Here is a 21,456-nt window from a genome sequence, read left to right on the forward strand (position 1 = left end):
GAGGGGAAAAGATGGGGGGGAAGGGAGGGAGAGATATTTGGTTATGCAGATACAGGTTACATCTCAGACAGATTGCAAGTATCTTATCAATTAATTTTACTGTGTGAAAAACCCATTGTGTTTGTTGAAACCTTCTGAGAGTGCCTAAAACCTTTTGATGTATGTGAGCTCAGCCATTTCTCCCTCAGTGGTGGTTTTAAAGTCCCCTTTTTTTTCCAAAACAGAGATGTGCCATAGAGTGTCCTGGGAGGTTGAATGATCTGATATTTATTTTTTCTTGTTTTGAGTCCTGATGTCAACCTTGGGTCCATTCATTCTTTTGTGCAAAATTTGTTCCATGTAGAATCTAGAAGGGCATTGCTGGCAGATGATGGCATATATCACATTGAGGAAGATCTTGTGAAGGTGCCTCAAATCTTGTGTGTGTTGGGACTTGTGATGGTACTGTTAGTGTAGATGTGGGGACAGAGCAGACATCTGGATTTGTTGCAGGGTCTGGTTCCCATGTTGGCATCATTGTCTTCTTGTTGCTTGTGAGAATCTGCTTCAAGTTTAGTGGTTGTATATATGCAAGTAGGGGCCTGCCATCCAGTGCCTGAGAAAAATAGAACCCTGAAATTAATCCACAAAATAAAGGTCATGGAATAAAACAGAAGCTGCGTGAAACTATTTTGTGGGAGTGACCATCTAAAAAAGACCTGGGCTTTTGTAGCATTATATCTCCTTTCTCTCAGTTTGAGCAGGCAAGATAGAGCAGTATGGTAGTGTCGAAAACCACTGAGAAATTTAGCTGGAGCAAACATTACTCTCCCTCTCAAAGCATCTAATCTATTAAGAGAGTCAAACACTTACTGACTTCTGCTTTATAAATTAAAGCTAATCTACTGTCAGTTAAAGAAGTCTCCACATAACAGTGCAAAGGCTCTAGTAGCTGCATATAAAACTTTATGTATTTTATATAAGGCTATTAATAAATGGATTGGAATTGGAGGAGTATGTTCATTTTTATATACATAGTTTATCAAAATAGTTTCAACGCACCTAAGTTTTATTTTTAAAAGTTAATAAAGCTGTAGTAGTTATGTGAAATCCTCCCCCTACTAGGACATCAAGAGCAAACTTATTAAGGTATTATTAGATGGCTGATCAGGTTGTGGATGAGGGCCTGTTGTTGCTTTGTAAAAAGCTGATGCAGCTGAAACCTCCTAGTATCTTCCCTGCATCATTTCCATCAATTAAGTGTGTGTGTGTGTGTGTGTGTGTGTCACTATAGTGTTTCACTGTGTTGAGATGCTCTAGAACTGATGGGAAATTATAAAGCACAAATTTGTTTGTTTATTATAACTTTTGTATATCACTGATTCCAGATAGACCTCTGATGGTTTACATAAATCATAACATTCAACAACATGGCTAGTGAAAAGCAATATACAATAGATCAGGGAAAGAGCGTAGTTGAATTAAAGTTTGGAAATTAATTTCAAGGAAGATTAATTCTATCTTTGATTATAAAATGCTTTGGAATTGAACTGTATCTCTTTCCTCCTTTTTCTGATTTCTGCCCCAACTAACAGGAGCTAATGGAGATGGCTAGTAGGTCAGATCTCCCACTCCAATAAACTATCTAATTAGGGGCAATAGAAAAAATATTCAGTTGTGACCTTTCCCACTTTGCTTGCCCAAATGAAAAAGTCAGCCCACTTGTAATTCTGATATTTTGGGTTATAAAGCAATCTAACAAAAGGACTGTTACTGTAATGCTTGGTGTTCAACTTGAGCCCAATTTATGCATTAATCTTCCCCTGTTGTTATTTCCAATACTTTTCCTGCTATCATATTGAGTAATAAAATGTAAATGCTGCTGTCATAAGCATTTTTAAAGAACTGTTTGAATTCCATTGCCATCTGATTTCCAGCTGCATGATAATAGCATGAAAACATATAATAGTTATAAACTGTTGCTCAAGGTAGAATCTTTAAACATAGACACCAAATGTCCAATACCATCATATGGTAACCATGAATAAAAAATAATATATAAACTAACCTTTGCTTCACTTATGTAGGCCTACAGCTTTATGTTGTTCTAATCCATCAATTTCGGCTAAGGCTGCTCTGGGAGTTACCTGATGAATAGTGATTTTAGTGATGAATTCCAAATAATGTTAGCATTTTTAAAGAAGCTTCTAAACAAAGATAACTGTTGACTGCTACTGACCAGTCATTGCACACAGAAGGATGTAGCAATGTGTGTTACAAGAACCTAGTTAAAAGTAACAATTGCCTTTAAAGAAGGACAGGGCTAAGTGGATGGCATGTAGAATTGGCTAAGACAGTCATGTCATGAATAAATAAAACATATTCTCCAGTTCTATATTTAAAATTTAAATATTAATAGCATAAAACGTTATTCCTATATTCACATTTTAATGAGACATGTTGACTTTGCACAGTATAAAATTAATAATATTAAATAGATGTTGGATAAGTTTAATATTCAACAAGTATTCTTTTACTCTGGAAAAACCCTACAGCAAATTAACCATAATAAGGTATAGAAGTAAGTTTAATAGTTTCTTTAAAGTTGGCCCACATATAAAGAGCATTAATGCTCTTCTTCAAATATTTGGTCTGCTGAATTTGGATTTGGACATATCAAATAGGTATTTTCAAACTGATATTTAGTATAGCATTCTTCTGTAAAATTTAAATTTTCTTTTTGAGTATAAATTACATAATTTATCTAAATAGTCTAATTAGAGCATGGCTTACATAACTTAGCAGCTAGCTTGACCAGAGTGACTTCCTGACACAATTTGCTGAGAAATCAAAATAAGGATGTCTCAAATCAGATAGCACAAAACTTCCAAACTGCAACTCACTCTAAGCTTGGATCTGCACCTGCAAATCATTTCACAATAAAATCAGGGGCCCTTGCATCTCACTCTGTGGTTTCCACACAGCAATAATGGCCAACTGGCATATGTAGGTCATAATCATGTAATTACTCCATCTTTTGAACTATTTATTAACCGCATCTGATTATTACTAAAAAGTTAATAGCTTCCATATTAAGATGATATATTTTATATAAAGCCAGTAACACTCAAAATTTGCTCTAATTTGTTCTCAAACTTTAACAGTTCTCAGAATCATGCTCACTTTGGAATCATGGATTTTTATTTATCATTCTAGATTTCTGAAGGGTAGACGTTTTATTAGTAATATGAAAATTAAGTGTTGTGTCTCTGTTTTGGATGTTGATATCAAATGCTTTTCAGCCTGTGACATTTTAATGCCGTTTGTCTTTTCAAATAGATTTACCTTCTAAAGCATGGGACAAAAAGGCTTATGCTCATCAAGTGGTGCATACTTTTGAGATCAGTTGTTACCTAAAATATTATCCTAAGGCATAAGAAAGTACACGATTTAAGTTGCCTTTCATGAACATAATTAAGAATTAATAAGCCTATACCAGTGGCTAGTCCTCAAAATTTCCACTGTTTTGCCTTTTGTGACCTGTGTTATTAAAAGTCCATTATTTTTACAGACTTTATTAAATTGGATCTTATTAAAGCATTCTATATTTGCATTTGGTCTTTCATAATTCATTATTATTATGACATTTACTTTTTACCATCAGATCTGAAAACATATCATAAGCTACCCTTTTCTCTTGAAAGAAATGCTAATTTCAAACAGTCCTCTAATGGAAGTGAAAAGCTTTATCAGTTTTTTCATTTATTCAAGATCGTGTTAAGAATACTAATGTCAGACTTCAGTATGATAATGGATGAAAGCTTTTTTTTTGTCAAAAGCTTAGAATTAGTGTTTTCAGAACACACTAGTAAGTATGAAAGTGAAGGAAACTAGCACAATCTTCAAAAACATGACTCCTTGATATGTATTACTTCTTTCACTAATTAATTATTGAAAGTTATATTAACATATTTCTATATGCAAGCTGTTCATCTACAACTTTTGTCCTATATGTGTGTCTGTCTGTGGATTATTCTTTACAATGAACTTCTGAAATTTTGTGTTATTGATTCTTGCCAAAGAGTTCAACCTCCAATACCTGTTCTTACAGACCTTAAAATCATCATATCTATCTGATTGTATCTTAGAGGAGAGAAAAATTCCCCTTGCATTGTAAAGAATAAGAGTGAAATATGATAATGGTTTAAATTCCCATTTGATTCTTACTGTATAAGGCTTTTTTAGAACAAGTTTCAAACAGTGCCTAAGGATTGAAGTATCCTTAGCACAAATGGTGTTACTTCATCTGTGGGAAGAAAAAACTTTATACTAAAGGTCTCAAGTTTTTACCCCTCACTCCAGCCCCTAGGTATTAGCCTTACTCAGGATCCAGGGCCATACAGTAATAATAGAATATTCCTCACAGAAAGTGTTTTGATCCAAACTAGCTTGGCTGTGGCTTTTGGCCTTTTGAAATTTAACTCAGTGCCAGTGCCACTTCCTTGGGCTTGGGGGTTGCACAAATAATTTGAACTGGAGTTTGGAAAGTGGATTCTAGAATCACATAATTCTTTCTTAATGGTGGAGCGGGCATCTATGGGCTCAGTGGTTTTCTCCTCCTCTCAAGATGAGTCATCCTAGGAGACAGCATGACAAGATGCTACTCGGCACTATTTTGAACCTATAATTTTGATATTTGTCATTGTTTTCATTTCATATTATTAACAGTGGCAGTATATTATGCTTATTAAGACCACACATCCAGTTCAACATCTGAAGATTCCAAATTAAGCTTTGCTTTTAGTCATATACTTTTCTCCACTGTGGTGTTATTGTGCTTTTCAGTCCTATTATTCAAAAATAAGTATTTGAATTCACTGGGGTCATATTAATTTATGGGAATACACACTGATTTCTGTCTTGATGCTGCTCTTGCTACAGTAGTAAAGTGGGGATTCAGAGTTAGGAATCAGCAGAGTGCCAAGAAAAGTGGGGGGCTGTTGCCTGAGTAAGAATCTTATCTTTAAAAAAGGAGATCCAGAGGGCTGTATGTATATTCTTCCTAATAATACGGAGCTGTTGTTTTGGTTACTGTCCTCCATCTCATTTGATTTGTGTTTTAAGAGTAAACCAGAGAAGACATTGACAGCATTTTTGCGTAGCAGGGAAGGGAATTACCTCCTTCCGTAATCTCTGAGTTTCACATTGCTTTTACCACTTGGAAGTTTTTTGTTACATTTACCAATATCTGTAACATAATGCCATTATTCAGTGTCCTTCTCTCTGGACACTGGACACATGATAGAGAACAGGTCTTCACTTTCTTGTCTATGATACCCTTCAGGTATTTGAAAATTCCCCTCGAGTCATCTCCCAGTCCTCAGTCTTTCCTCCTCTCTCCTCATAAAATCAACCTCACTTACTTCTTTGTATTTCTTCCAGTTTTTCTGAATAGTCTTAAAAATCTGTTACCTAGAGCTGTACACAATACTTGAGGCCCTATACACTGATAATGCAAAATAGGGTAAAATTATTACTTCCCATGATTTGGAAACTGCTACTAATGACACAATGTAAAATTTCTTCGCCTGTTTTAGCAGCTGCATCACATTACTGATTCATATTCAGCTTGTGATTGAAGTACAAATCCAAGTTATTTTTCACTACCCAGGAATTCCACATCCTATATTTGTGCATTTGACTTCTGTTTCCTGAGTGTATAACTTTGCATTTATCTCTATTAAATTTCACTTTGTTATTTTCAGCTCACTTCTCTAACATACCAAGATCATTCTGAATTTTGGTTTGGTCTTCTAAAATAGTAGTTGTCCTACCCTGTTTTATGTCATCTGCAAATATGATCATCATTTCAGCTACCTCCTCATATAAATCAGGAAAACACTTAAGAGGTACTAATCCTGGTACTCCAGGATACTTTACACTAGTTTGCTGCAGAACCGTTGATGGGTGCTCTGAGCATGACTTTCAGGATAGATGTAGAACCATCTAATAGACATGCCATTTAGCCCATGCCTAAATAATTTCCTGATCAGAATGGGATGCTGTATCAAAGCATAGTTGAAAGCAAGATATGTGTACAGCATTTCCACAGTCTACTAAGGAAGTTACCAGATAAAAAAGGAATGACTTTAGTTCAGAAAGGCTTATTTTTTACAAATCTAATAATCGAATAATCTCTAGATGATTCGAATTTAATACTGTATTTTTTTTTCAAGTTGGTTACCCATCAGTAGTTTTATGATATGCTCTAGAATTTTCTCATAAATTTACAGATTTTGTTTTCTTTGGTTAAGATTATGTCGGGGTAATTGATCCTATTGTGTTTTCTTCTATTTTCTGAAGGCAAAAATTTTCAGCAATATAGGTTAAGAATTGACAGAAGGATTGTAGTTATCCACTAGGTCTCAGTTGTATCTAGCTATTAAATCTGGCAGCACAAGTTTTGGTACAGCATATACTTATTACAGAGCTATGATCCTTCCCCAAAAGAATGTAAAGAAATTTAGGGGAAAATATAAAGAAGGTAGTATGGATTAATGAAAATAGGTATGTTGCAGCATAGAAGAGAAAGAAAGAGTATAAAGTGGATGATGGCCTAGGGAGAGTAGGAAGATTAGAAAGAGAGTCAGCAGAAAGTAGGAACAGTATAAAAAGAGGAAACAAATGGGGGCTACTATTAACAACAAATGAAGTACTATATTTTCTTGAATATAAACTACAATGTGCATATATTTTTGTTGTGAAATTATGAAATGTATATAAATTTTGAAAATTAAATGAATAAAGTAAATTTATACAATTTTTTTTAATATTTCCATTTTTCAGGTTTCTAACAATGTGCACAAGACATTTTGGCAGTGTTGTAGCTCAAACTATTCGGACTCAGAAGACAGATCAGTTTCCACTGTTCCTCATTATTATGGGAAAACGATCATCAAATGAAGTGTTGAATGTAATACAAGGTATAATCTATGTATTCTGTTAGGTACTTGTTTTGTATTGAAACTTCCAAGTGTATTTGCTACCTATTCTCCTGGAATATAGTTTAGATTCTTACATTCAAAAAGTACTTTTAGAGAAAATGAAAAATTAGTGAATTTATCTTATACACATTTGCAATGACTGTATGCATCTGATCAAAACTAATATAATATGATAATATAGGAAAATCAGTGGTAACAAATGTTCTTCTTCAAGCCTGGCAGTAAAGCTCATTTTACACTTTATGTTGCTGTTCTACAAAAGAAATGAAAAAAATTATCAAATATTATAGCTGATTTTTAGAAGTAGGAGTTTGAATTCTCAGTATTAAATCTCTTTCCGAGGAAAAGACAGGATATGTTATCAATCCTGATTTAAATATCCACTAATGAAATTAATAACAACATGTTGAACATTTATTTAAGAATCAAACCCATTCAGTTGATAAAGATTTATTGTTCGGTGGGTATGTTTAAGACTGAAATCTTAGTGATCTGGATCATGTCTCATACTAATCTTATTTATAGAATGAAATGTGTATTAATAATATAATGTAACCATTGCAGAGCATGGAATCCACCCTCTATTCGGAATCCTTGTGGTATCAGGGTACTTGGTGGGGATGGGTTACTTCCCTCTCCAATTATTCCTCAGTTGATGCTGTTCAAATTAAAAGAGTAAAATCCTCTGCCAAAATAGTGGCTGGATATGAAGAAATGTTTAGGATTCCAGCAATCTTGGCAGGAAATGACATTTTTCCATCTAGCATTTTTTCTTCCCCTAATCAAGAGGTGAAATGAAAGCCATCATTTTTGGGCAGCAAAAATTTACCCCCTTATTCTAGTAACTTGAATGGGAGGGGAAAGTTTCACCACCCAAACTTTCTCCCTCCCCCCCTCCTCTTAGGGAGAGACCACATGCAAAGAGAATGGGGAATGCCAACATTTTGTAATTGACCCTACTCTCATGAAAATAACTGTGTGAGCAGCAGAGGTTGAAATCAAGATTCATATGCAGTGGAATAGAGTTGTGGAATTTCTTTTTTATGTATTTCAAATCTCCTTATATTAGCAGTGTAACCAAGAAGTAATAACCTGACAAATAATATATATTGTCCAGTTAAGGGAAAGATGGGCTCTTCATCTTTATATATGTTAGCAATCTTTGAATCAGTGAAGGGCAGAGTAGTTCCAAGGGCTGTTAACTGTAGATGTTAGTATTTAAATTCAGCGCAAGAATGTTAGGGATAGATATGTCAAAAGGTGTTTTGTAATAATATCTAGAGATGTACAATGAATTTTATATAACAATCTGAAAAAATGTTTAGAAATAAAAATCTCCCTCTTTTTTTCTAACTTAGCTATACCTAACAAAAATAGTCCTCATCTCTTTTTCCTTTTTTCTCCCTAGTTTGCGATCATAGCCTTGATATTATTGCAGATATGAAGATAAAATAGAAATTATAATTAATCTGATTTTTTTCATTTAGATTCACATTTACAACTGGAAACTTTCAGAAACTTTAAAATATAAATTAAAAGACCCTAAAATAAGACTAATTGCATTTTCTTTTTGTGACTTATGAAAAAAATATCTCTAGGTATTATTTTTGGATTATTTCTAAAATGACTTTCTGGGTTTTTAAAATAACTTTAATATTATGAAGTTCAATAGTCTTTCTTTGTTGCTAGGAAACACAACAGTGGATGAGCTAATGATGAGGCTGATGGCTGCAATGGAGATCTTCAGTGCACAGCAGCAAGAAGACATAAAGGATGAGGTGAGACTGGGCATCACTATAGACAGCTATTGAATTTAGAGTAAGGGCCTTCCTAGACAATTAAAAATGCTGGATTCTATTATTTGTGCTATTATCTATACTAGCACTGATTCAGTATCAATTGCGTATGGTGTAATTAGATGTTAAGGAAAACAGAATGGCTTCATTTTTAATATTTGTTTAAAGAGGAAGATTGGAAGGGTGTTCCTGTAAGAGTAAAGAAACTCACAATAACAAAATAATTTATTCTGTCCAGCAGAATAGGAATGCTATCCATCAGGTCATTCTAAGAATGCTGCTCTGCCTCCATGTAAGAACTGAGCAGATAGGTAGAATGAGGTCAAGATTCACATTTACCTCTTCTGCAATATCGCCATATTTATGAGATCTAACATCAAATTTTAAAATGGTTAAGGATCAAACATACTGTTCAATAAAATACCTCAAACTTTCAGTCTTTCAAATCAGTTGCAAAGACTGTTTTTGAATATTGGAAAAATGGGCAATCCTTGCAGGAAAGAAGGAATTTGTAAAACAGTTATGAAATTTTGCGTTTATTGCAGCAGAAAAATTATCTGGAAATACCCTCATATGAACTTCATTCATATTCTTTCTAAAGAAAACCTGTTTAACTGTGATTGTCTTGATGAGCATTGCTATTTTTTGGCAATTCTTTAAATGGGAAAAACATACCTTACTAATTAAACATGTGTTACTGGGGTTGTTACAATCTACAGTAAGAAGAAGTAACTGCTTCTTACTACTACTACTACTACAAATAATAATATAATAATAATAATTATTATTATTATTTACTACTATGGAGATTTATTTCATGCAGACTAAGATGAGCAAGTAAAATTATAGTTCTCAAAAAATGCCAGTGTTTCAATTATACAAATATAGTCACAAGCCAGATGCACAACAGTGAAATGGTTATCTGTTACTTTATTAATTGAGAGTGACATTTACAAGTAATGAAGTACTTAGTTAGGATTTTGCAATAATAAATGTGTTCCCATTTAAGATTATTGTTATCCTGGATGTAGAAACACTGATTGACAGTAATGCACTAAGCACCTTATTCAGCCATTTAAATCTTATGCCTCACTGGTACAAGGTTTGATTTCATATGTAATTGTTGGAATATATGTCATCTATATATAGTAATGCTGCCAGTTTTCTGTCTGACAGAATGAACATTAATTTTACTTTGCAGTCTCAGAAAATTTAGTTATGAGTATTATAGAATTAAACTAGTGGCATATGATAATTGAATATTTTTATTACCTTTTGTCAGCAAGGTACAGACAAACTTATACATTCAAATACAGAAATATGTATAATGCATACTTGGATTAAAAAAAAATGACTGTAGATTAAACTAATTGGTGGCCCTACCTAAATGTTAGGCTTATAAATTTAGGCTTATAACCTGAACCTGAAGTCCCAACCAGCCAAGTGACTTCAATAATTAGTCTGTCAAGTCACTGGCAAGCCATCAGCCATTTCATTTATACTGGAAATACAAAAAAGATACTTGACAGTTAACAAAAAACATATTGTCTCTCTCATTCCATATCCAGGGTTTTTGAGGGATACCTAAGTTTTTTCTCTCTCTCTCTAAATGTCATTAAGAGAAATATAATTCTCTAGGTAAAATAACATGACGAATACAGTCCCTAACAGCACAATCTGTACTCTGTGTACTTAAGAAGAGGCGTTGGCATGTGAAACATTTTTTAGTAGTGTACTAGTTCACATGTAACACTTTTTGTAAATCTTGTTCCTGACATCTCCTGTTTAAATAGCATTTTCTTTTTATCTAGTGCAGGTCTTAATGCATTTACATGAACTTTCTTTCAAAATGTGACAATAGCAAGCAGGATACAGATTCCGGTTTCTGTTACTGTTTTCTTAATAGCTACAGTAAGTCATCATAAACCACAAGATAAACAGAAAATTCTTCTGGGCTTTTTAGTATGTTTTTTAAGGCAGCACATATACCTTTTAGAGGAACAAAAGATGATTTGGAGTGTATATATCACTCAGTATACATATTTTAGATCTTGGTACTCTGCTTTTGAAGACTTTTAAAAATTTTCAAACATAATAAGCTGTTGGCAAGCCATCAGCATAATATTTAATATTTAACATGAGACCATCTAAGAATAGTTATTTTACAGAATATATATATATATATGTATGTATGTATGTATATATGTATGTATATATATTGTATATTGTATATCATAATATATCTCTCTGGATAAAAGAAGCACTCCCACTTTTTTTTTTTTTTTTTTTTGCTAATAGGCACAATTGGATCATGCCATAAAGATTACCATAAAATGTTAGCCATGGAATGTATGTCTAGTTAAAAACGTCTGTTTACCACAAGACTAACTTACATCCCCCAGATGCTCTCAGCCACTTTGCTCTTTGCCAAGGGAGAAAGGCACATTTCAAAACAAAGCATGGGATTGTAGCCACCCACAGTTTTTCATTTCTATGGATGCCTCTGTGGTCTCTGAGGAACTTAAACATATTCCTGAAAGTTGTTTTTTTTTTCAATTTATTTAAAAATGTTATAAGCTGCCCCTCTCACGAATTGTGACTCTGGATAGCATTCAGCAATATAATAAAAGAAAATGACCCCCCCCAAATGAAAATAATAACCATATAAAACTAACAAGAAAATTTATATAGAACTAACATAAACAACCAAACAAAAATCTATCTATCTATCTATCTATCTATCTATCTATCTATCTATCTATCTATCTATCTATCTATCTATCTTTGATAATATATACATAAATAATTGAAGCTAGTGCTACCAATGCATACTCATATCACAAAACAGGCTCACTTACCATTCTTGCCCAGTGCACAGGAGAAGAGCCAGGTCTTTACAGCTTAATGGAAAGCCAATAGGGTCAGTGTCATCCTAACATCAGGGGGAAGCTCATTTCAAAGGACAGTCACATCAACAGAGACGGCACATCTTCTAGGTCCCATTAGATGGCATTGCTAGGAGCATGTCCACCCTGTAATTGTAGAGGTTGGCACTATTTCTGTAATATGCTGATTGATTTGCCATCAAGTCGATGTCAACTCTTAGTGACCACATAGAGTTTCTCCATGGTGATCTGTCCCTAACCTGGTCTATCAGGTCTTCCAACAGTGCACCCATCACCGCTTTTTTGAGTCCATCCACTTTGCTGCTCGTCTTCCTCATCTTCACTTTCCTTCTACCTTTTCCAGCATTAGAGCCTTTTCCAGAGAGCTAGGTCCTCATGTAATGTATTTGCAATATGATTGCTTGAGCCTGATTATTTGTGCCTTGAGTAGAACTCTGGGTTGAATTGTTTGATGATCCATTTGCTTGTCCATGTGTCTTCTCCAACACAACAATACAAAAGTGTAATTACTCTTTCTATCCAGCTTCTTTAACGCCAACTTTCACTTCCATAAAGTGTCAGAGAAAATAGCATTGCCTGCACTATTCTGATATATGTAAGTATAGCATCTGAATATCTTTTTAAGGCCTTCACAGCTACTCTACCAAGTGCTAGTCTGCAGCATATTTCTTGATTGCTTGCTTCTTTACTATTGATGGTTGAATCTAAAAGACAGAAGCTATCTACCACTTCAGTATCTTCACTGTCAGTTCTAAGGCTGGTTGTTGGACCTGTTGTCATTAGTTTAGACTTTTTTATATTTAATACTAGTCCAATATTTTCACTGTGATCCTTGATTTTTATTACTAGAGCTTGCAGATCCTTCGCATTTTCATATTTCAGCTATAGTGTCATCAACATAGTGCAGTTGGCATAGGGCCTGGTTACTTGAGGGACTGCCTGTTTCCCATACCATCTGCCCAGACAATTTGATCCTGCAGGGTTGGTGCACTCCAGGTTCCTTTGATTAAACAGTCATCTATCTGGACCCCAGAAATGTGCCTTCTCTGTAGCAGCACTTACCCTCTGGAATGAGGTTCCCCCCAAGATCCAGATGGCACCAACTCTGCTGTTGTTTAGACAAGTCATGAAGACCTGGTTCTTCACCCAGGCCTTTAACAAGGGAGAGTGAGACCCCCACTTCATCATGTTTACTATCTTGTTTTTATTGTTTATGTTCTATTGTAATTTCTTTGTTTGACTGTTATGAGCCACCCAGAGTCACTAAGAGTCAGGCCACATACAAGCTTAATGTATTATTGTTGGTCGCACTGTCAGCCAGTTGTTTAGACTGGATTTGGCATTTTTATCCACCTGTCGAGTACTTCCCAAAGACCTGGGATAGGCAGATGTTGTTTAATGGTGTTAAAAGTATCATCTCAGGATGTAAGCTGTTCCAAGTAAAGCTGCTTTTTGCAATTGATTGATGGTGATTTTATCAATGCTGATGGGGTTCAAGTGGTGCTTCAGATATTTTGGGATTGCTTATCATCATCATCGTCGTCGTCGTCATCATCATCATTTCTTCCTCTAATTTTAAAGCCACATTCATGTTCTTCCAATCCAGCTTCCCTTAATATATATTCAGCATATAGATTAAATGAATAAGGAAAAAGCATACAGTTTTTCCTCACTCCTTTGCCAACCTGGAGCCAGTCTGTTTTCGCCATGTCTTGTCTGTACTGTGGCTTCCTGACCTGTATATAGGTTTCATGTGTGGACCACAAGCTTCCTTTTTAATGTTTGCAATTAAAATAGTAGCCAAAAAAAAAAAGAATTAAATGGGTAAAGAGCCTGGCAGTGTTAAGAGAAGTATAGAAAGACACAATGGCACCTGTGAACACCATGTTGGGGACGGATAGAATATAAGATATATATATATTTGCTTTACTGAGAGTAAAAAAAAAGTAAAACCATATGTATAGCTGTAATGTACAGAAATGACAACATATGCAGCTAATAAAAAGCTAGTTAACTATACCTTTGTTTTAACATGTTTTTTTCTGAGTAAAAATTAGATTCTTCCACTTTAATTCCAGTACTGATAGGCAACACTCTAGTTCATGCATTGTTTTGGTATAGATACATACAACAGGTATGAATTGATTAAAATGTCATATCTTCTTGTGACATCTTTCTAGAGAAATAAATTGTGACACATTTTTTATATATTGGAACACAGTAATTAGGTGTATGTGTTAATGTCAGAAATTAATAGGTGATGAATGAATATGGATTGGCTACAAAAGTGAGTGAACAGTACACAAGAAATACTAGAAGTGGTTAGGTCATATAGAGAGAATGAATGAGGATCAAGTCACAGAACATTGAAGAAGAGTATATGAGTCAAGAGGAAGGGGAAGACCAAGAAAAACATACGTACAAGTAGATGTAGTAAGTGTAAGAAAAACATATTTACATCTAGATGTACTAGGTGTGATCCTCAAAAGGAGAGAAGTGACAAGTTTTTTAAAAAAAATACAGTAAAGTGGTATGTGAACATAGTAGAAGCATGGATGATTTGCAAGGATAGAAAGATATAGTGATATATGGTTATTGGTAAATCTTATTTATTTGTATTTCATTTCCTTTACTTATACATTGCCTTTCTTTGCCCAGTATTCATTCCTTTCTGCATTTTGCACAAAATTGCTCATCCTGTAAGGGAATAGCATGATAGAGAGATATGCATGTAATGAAACAAATAAAAAAGAAGGTTGAATTATGCCTTAAGCTATTCCCAACTAACAGACTGGAATTCTACATTTTTCACAAAAAGAACATTGCATTCATTGAATCTTACTGCTTAAGACTACAGCTTTGTATTCTAATGTGTTTGATTCAGAAGTGTTGCTTGGCTCTGTCTCAAATTAGAGAATCATAGTCTTAAACTGGGCCAGTTTGGCCATTGAGTATAACCACTCTCAGAACAGGAATCTGAATTAAAGAATCCCCAAAAGATGGTTGTCTAGCCTCTGCTTCAACAGTAATGGGGAGCACACCAACCCACCTATTTGGGTAATTGCTCCACTGTGGAACTGCTCTTGCTGTTGAGAATGTTAAATTCAGATCCATTCAGAATCTGCCTTCCTGTAACTTAAATCCTTCATTCTGTGTCCTGCACCCTGGGACAATAGAGAACAGGTCTTGACCTTTTTCTATGTGACATCCTTTCAGGTATTTAAAGAATGCTGTCATATCCTCCTTCGTCTTCTCTTTTCAAAGCTAAATGTCCACAGCTTCTTTGATCTTCATGCAACATTGTTTTTAGTCCTCTAATCTTCCTTGTTGTCTTTCTCTAAACTGGTTCCTTCTAAGAAAATGGTGACCAGAACTGGACACATACTCGGTAATGCTGCATAAGTGGAAATAGTACTTGCTGTGATTTGGAAATGATGCTTGTATTCAGTCTATTGCATTTGTGTTTTTAGTAGCCATATTAGATTGCTAATATTCATTTTTCAGTTAATTACTATTCCAAGAAACTTTACATATAAACTGTTATGAAGCCAGGTATTCCCTATCCAATATCTGTGCATTTTCATTTTAGCTTCCTAAATAAAGAACTTTGCACTTGTCTATATTAAATTACATTTGTTGCTTTCTGTCCAATTTTCTAAATTTTCAAGATCATTTTCAGTTTTATTTCTTCTGGAATATTAACTGTCCCACCTAGTTTTGTGACCCCATCAGATTTAATAAACATTCCCTCAATCTCTTTAGCCAATTCATGTTGAAGAGTAGAGGGCCCAGAACTGAATTATTCAGTGCTCCACTTGATACCTCACTCCAATATGCTGAAAAACCATTGATGACCACTTTTTGAATACAATTTTTGAACGTGGGATCCACTAAATTGTCATGGCATTTTGTCTAGCTTTCCCAAAATATTGTTGTTGTTGTTTAGTCGTTAAGTCGTGTCCGACTCTTCGTGACCCCATGAACCATATTGCGCCAGGCCTTCCTGTCCTTCACTGCCTCCCTGAGTTTGCTCAGTTTCATGCTCATTGCTTCAGTGATGCTATCTAACCATCTCATCCTCTGCCGTCCTCTTCTCCTTTTGCCTTCAATCTTTCCCAGCATCAGGGTCTTCTCCAAAGAGATCTCTCTTCGCATTAGGTGACCAAAATATCTGAGCTTGAGCTTCATTATCGATCCTTCCAATGAGCAATCAGGGTTGATTTCCTTTAAGATTGACTGGTTTGACCTCCTAGCAGTCCAGGGAACTCTAGGCTGGCAATAATCAGCAGTGCTGATTATTATTGCATTGTTATCAAGGCACTTACAGAGCAAATCTTTTTATGATTTCCTTTAAGATTTCCCAAAAATTGATATCAGACTGATTGCCTGTAGCTCCCTGGATCCTCCTCTGCCCCATTTTGAAAATAGGGACCACATTTACTCTCTTCCACTTATTAGGCACTTCACCCATTCTCCTGGATTTCTCAGATGCTGACAGAAGGCTCAGACAGGTCATCAATAAACATTTCTCAAAGATAACATAAAGGTTTGGCCAGTCTATCAATACATTCCTTCAGTATCTTTGAGTGCAAGTTATCTAGCCCTTTATTTTCAGATTCATTTAAGAGTAGATAGCTTTCCATCACTTTCTCTCTATCAGTCTCAAGCTTAGTCCTGCCCCTTCATCCTGTTCTTTATAGTTTCCTGGTGGAACACATCTTTTTGTTACCATTTTGCTACTTTCACTGAGCAATTGATAGATTGATTCTTTTTTATCCTTTTAGTTGAACCAATCTAAAGAAGCCCTTTCTGTGGTTCATAGCATCTCTCATCAGTCTTAGCTTGCTCTGGACTTTAGCCTACCTGATTCCTTCTCTGCAGTTCCAGACTATCTGTCTGTATACTTCCTGGACCTTCTTTGTTTTCTTATCTTCACCAAACTATTTGTGCAGCCTCTGTGGCTTTTTCTGCTATTCTCTACTTTTTTCCTTCATCAGAATTGTATTTTTAGTGTGTTTGTGGGTGTGTCTGTGTCTGTGTGTAATTCCTACACATCTTGAGTTCCTTTTCCCTACAGATTATCTTCCCATGGAATGCTAGTTATCATTGCTCTCAGTTTGTTAAAATTTGCTGTTTTGAAGTCTGACATACATTTAGCTAGACCATCATTTATTTTAAAAATATAGCTAAATCTCTGGCAGTGTTGTAGAGGTAATGGAAATGCTAAAAGATTCATTAATAGAATGCTGGAAAGAATAAGTTGGTGAAAGTGTGGATCCATAGGACTAAAATTCAGAATACTTCATTTAAATGTTACCTGTTGTAATAAGCAGCAAACGGTTTTATAATCTTTAAGTTTTCACAAGGCTGTTGTTTTCACTTCAGAAGATTAATATGACCCCCTGCCCACTGGAAACTTTCCATCATAAATCACTGGTAGGCATTTTTCAGTTCTGTTACTGTATTTTCCCATAATTTTTTACAATGGTAGCAGCCATATAGACAATATGATTGTGGATTTCATTAGTCTGATAGCTTGACAATGTTTTTCTGAGGAGCTAGGTCCTTGAGAGGATATTAGACAGCGACAATGACTGTTTATATCCTTAGAGAAGCCAGTTTTAATGTTCTCTTGTCTTAAATTGATAGTCATCTGGTAAAATCTAGCAGATTGCTCCAAGAGAAATGGCAGTCATGTATTATGCCTTTTGTGACTGAGGAGTGTACAGTGTTAAAAACACATTTCCACAACCTCATTGTTTACATTTGGCTTTTAATGAGACTGTTGATTGATGATTCTGGCATCACATGATAGGCAAGAACAAAGCATGAATTTGTCAAATACGAAACTAATGAGAAGAGATCTTTGATTAAATAATAGTATAACAATTCAACACACCTGCTTTGAGCCTCCCTTTGCATTTTTGTCTTCCTTGCCTGAGGAGGAGACTTCTCAATGGATTACAGTAACACTTTTTGACAAGCTTCTACAGGGTGGAGTTCCTATGTACTGCCAAGGCCCATTTGGTGATATCTAGATAATGCATTCTTTTTATTTTTGCTGTCACAATTTATTACTGTAAAAGCATTGACTGTTACTCAGCTGGCTTGACTTGTTCTCATTTTTAAGTTAATTAACAGAAGGTATAACATAGTGTTTATTTTTCTTGTTATGCAACATTTAACCATTATGGCTTCAGATAAGTTTCATAGAAGATATCCTGCATTCCTTGAAAAAACTCTCTTTGCAAATCCCTGCTGAAAATTTCTATTCACTTTAATTTCCCCTCAGTATTTCATTCTTTCTGCTGAAAATCTTGGTGGTCATTGATCCTTAAACTGTGAAAAGCAACACTGATAAGGGCCATATTTTGAGATATTTGGGTTTATTCACTGGGGAAAATACTCTTCCATATTTGTACATATTTGAATTAAATCCAGACTGTGTTTCAGTTTTTGATCTCAAAACAAACAAACTTCACAGAGCAGCTGCTTCTTTAAAAGTCCAGTTTATCTGCTCATCTACAATTTGAGCTCTAGGGACAGGTTCTCATTTAGAAAATTAAAAATGTCAGTTTGAATCATTTGTGGAACACCAGTGTATGACTGTTATTCTAGGATTCACTTTGCTTAGGCACAATGTTCAAAGGATACCATTTTTGAAGTGAGGCAGTCTCTCTCTGCACTCTACGTTTTCAGCATATATCATGAAATTTATGAAAACTGTCATATAATAATTCTTGCATATGCCTGCATATTAAAAGCTTAATAGATTTATTTATTAAATTCAAAGGCATACAATATTATCTGGTGAGCCAACTAATAGAATATATAACTTAAATTAAATAATTGAAACTGGCTGTATTGAAAATACCATTGCCCGCTTCTGTCTATCTGCTTGCCTGTCTACCTATTTATCTAATTGTGGTCAAAGCTTTATCACATCATTTCACTGAATTTTGTAATTCTTTTTTTGTAAATCTGTGTGATTTCTACATCATTTTATCGCCACAACAGCAAAAACATTTAAGAATTATTAATATTGTTTTCTGTAAATATTATTTGGATAAAGCCATGTAGGATATTATTAATCAGTTCCCTTAAGTGTGTCAGGAAATATGGCATTGTAGTTGAAACATTTGGAGAGCATTATATTGCCTCATTTGAGATTGAATCATCAATATTTACACACACACACCATTTAGGTCTATAGATAAATAGAATCTCAAGTATGAAAGTCATTAGACTTCCATGTTCAGACTCATAGCCTTGAAGAGGTTTTGTTTAAAATTGTATGCTGTTGCTATATACCTGGTTTTTGTTTAGTTTAGAGAAACACATGATAATAAAAGAATTGAGACAAATATATTTTATCCATATCAAGTAGTATCACTGCCTTCTGAATTTTGCCAGTGAAGATATTTCAGACATTTCAAATTTCAGATATTTCTGTAAAAGTTACTCATTTTCATGCCTTGTCTTTTGGCCTTGAAAATATACACAATAAATAGAATATATAAAATACAGAGTAAATACATATAAAATATACATATAATTCAAATTAAAAGCTCAGTCATATATTAAATGCCACCAAAACAATTTAATAATACTCTCAAGAGCTTGTTATATTAAATTACAAGAACAATCTTATAAGAGGCACTTACAGAGGAACTATATTGGAAAAAATTATAAAGCTCTTTCCTACTCAGAGTATACTGCAGTATTCTATATAAGAATATACAGAGTATAAGAGTATCCTGCAGTATTCTGGTTACGGCTAACATTAACAAATACTAGTAAAAAGTTCAAAATTAATCATAGAATCAAAAAATACAAGGGCTGAAAGGGACTTTGCAAATGATACTTGACATGCCTCACAAAAAAAGCTTCATGTTAACCAATGGAGAGAAGGCAACCATTTTGGAACAAAACAGGCTATGACAATTAAAAAACATAGTTCTGAAAACCTTCTTTAAAAATTCTGATTAAATTCTGGATTAATCAGATATAAAAATTAGAAGTTATGGGTTTCATTCATGCATATATATTACTGTATATCCTTTCTAAGCATAGACATTTTATGTACTTATAAGGTGTACAAGATTGTTATCTTACAGGAACAGATTAATGTTTTCTATGATGACAATTTGTTTAGACAACGGGGTGTCTTTTTTTAACATGTTCATTATTAACTTCAAGCCCTACGTTTAACTTCAGGTGTGGCTCAGTAGAAACATTCTTATCCTTTGGAAATACAAAAGATATAGAATGATTCTAAAATTTGCTTTCTTTGCCTTATGGCAGAAATGGGCAATGTATTGCCATCCAAGTATTGCTGAACTACAACAACCATCAGTCCTAGTTAATATGACGGTGGTGATGAATGATGGAGGTTGCTGTCCAACATTTAATAGGTCATACATTGTCTTCCCCTACTTTATGGAATGTGTAACCTGCTTAATGTCAACATATGGACAATATAATTGCTTTCATAAAATATAATCATTAAAGACTAGGCATATACCCAATTTGTTTTAAAAATTAAAGCTACAGAAAGTCAGTTATATACCTATGACAGTAACACTTTATTTCTGAAACTCAGCTAGTTTTTTGCTTTCCACTTGAACAATCTTTCTCAAACTGAAAGGTAAACTAAGAATAGCATTTCTCTATAGAATTCAAATGAGTGGATGCTATTGGGTTCAACTCAACTTGTTCTCTGGATTATGCCATTGTGTATGGAACCTTATATTGTTCTTTCCGAATACCCTAATCACAGCTAAATAGCTGCTGTAAAGAGAGAATATCTTCCTAATATATGAAAAAAGCATGGTTTTAATAGTTTATATTGAAGTGCTGGTTTTAATTTATAAATCCCTTTATGGACTGGCAGCTGTTACTAGCAGAACCACACCTCCCCACTAGTGTCAGTCTGACCACTTTGATCATGCCAGGAGAAGCAGCTGGTTGTCCCCCATTTTTGGAAGGTCAGGGGCCAAACCCTGGAAATATTGATTCTTGGTAATGGCGTTTGGCCCTCTTGAATGACTTGTCTGTCTCCAACATTGTCTACCTTCTAGAAAAAAGCTAAAGACAGTTTTTCTGTAGGGCTTTTTGGGTCTGATGCCATGAACTGTGATTGGGATTTTATTCAGCGTTTATGTTTTATATTTTCTGGTATACTCTTGTTTGTGAGCTGCCCAGAGTTCTGTGATTGTGGCAGGATACAAGATTAGATAGATAGATATCTCAAATAATTAAAATTCTTTGTGCAGATACTTGGGAGAGTACTCTGCTGAATGGTTTGACACTTATTTTGCAGAAAAATGTGTTGAATTAGTCCAGAAGACCATTAACATAAAGTGTCTATAAAAGGTATAGATAGGTGCCATTATTCAGAAATGAAAAATATGAACCAAAAGGGTTTTGCATCTCTATTTTTGTAGTACAATACAATTCTTAAATGCCAGTAACAAGGCAACTTGTTGAGTCTCCTTAGGAAGAAATGCTACAATCTGAGAACAGGAAAATGCTCTGCCACATTGCCATTCAATAGCAGATTACATGTCAAGTAAGATCTGTAGGGGTAAATGGGGTAGCTGGGTAGTATATTTTTTAAATGTCCTTGTTTGCATACATAAATTAATGCTGTGTCAAAATATCCATACTAGTTCTTTTAAAGTGTTAATTTTCAGAAGAATGAGTACTCAGAAATGTTGGGTATAAGATGGGTTTCTTTTAAAGATGAGGTGGCAGGAGTTGGATGTTTCT

The 21,456-nt window shown here is 34.5% G+C and overlaps 1 protein-coding gene across 1 annotated transcript in view; it reads left to right on the forward strand.

Moving 5' to 3' along the window:
* FAF1 (Fas associated factor 1) overlaps nucleotides 1-21,456 on the forward strand; it is a 212,948-nt gene that overhangs the window by 162,275 nt on the left and 29,217 nt on the right. Inside the window, exons 14-15 of the mRNA XM_088128543.1 lie at nucleotides 6,826-6,962; nucleotides 8,673-8,761. Coding sequence (XP_087984669.1) covers nucleotides 6,826-6,962; nucleotides 8,673-8,761 — 226 coding nt within the window. The remainder of the gene's footprint in view (nucleotides 1-6,825; nucleotides 6,963-8,672; nucleotides 8,762-21,456) is intronic.

This window comes from Python bivittatus, unplaced genomic scaffold (assembly GCF_059951505.1).
Source record: "Python bivittatus isolate LINGU-HERP-01145 unplaced genomic scaffold, Pbiv_v1 ctg000700_np1212, whole genome shotgun sequence".
Lineage (NCBI taxonomy): Eukaryota > Metazoa > Chordata > Lepidosauria > Squamata > Pythonidae > Python > Python bivittatus.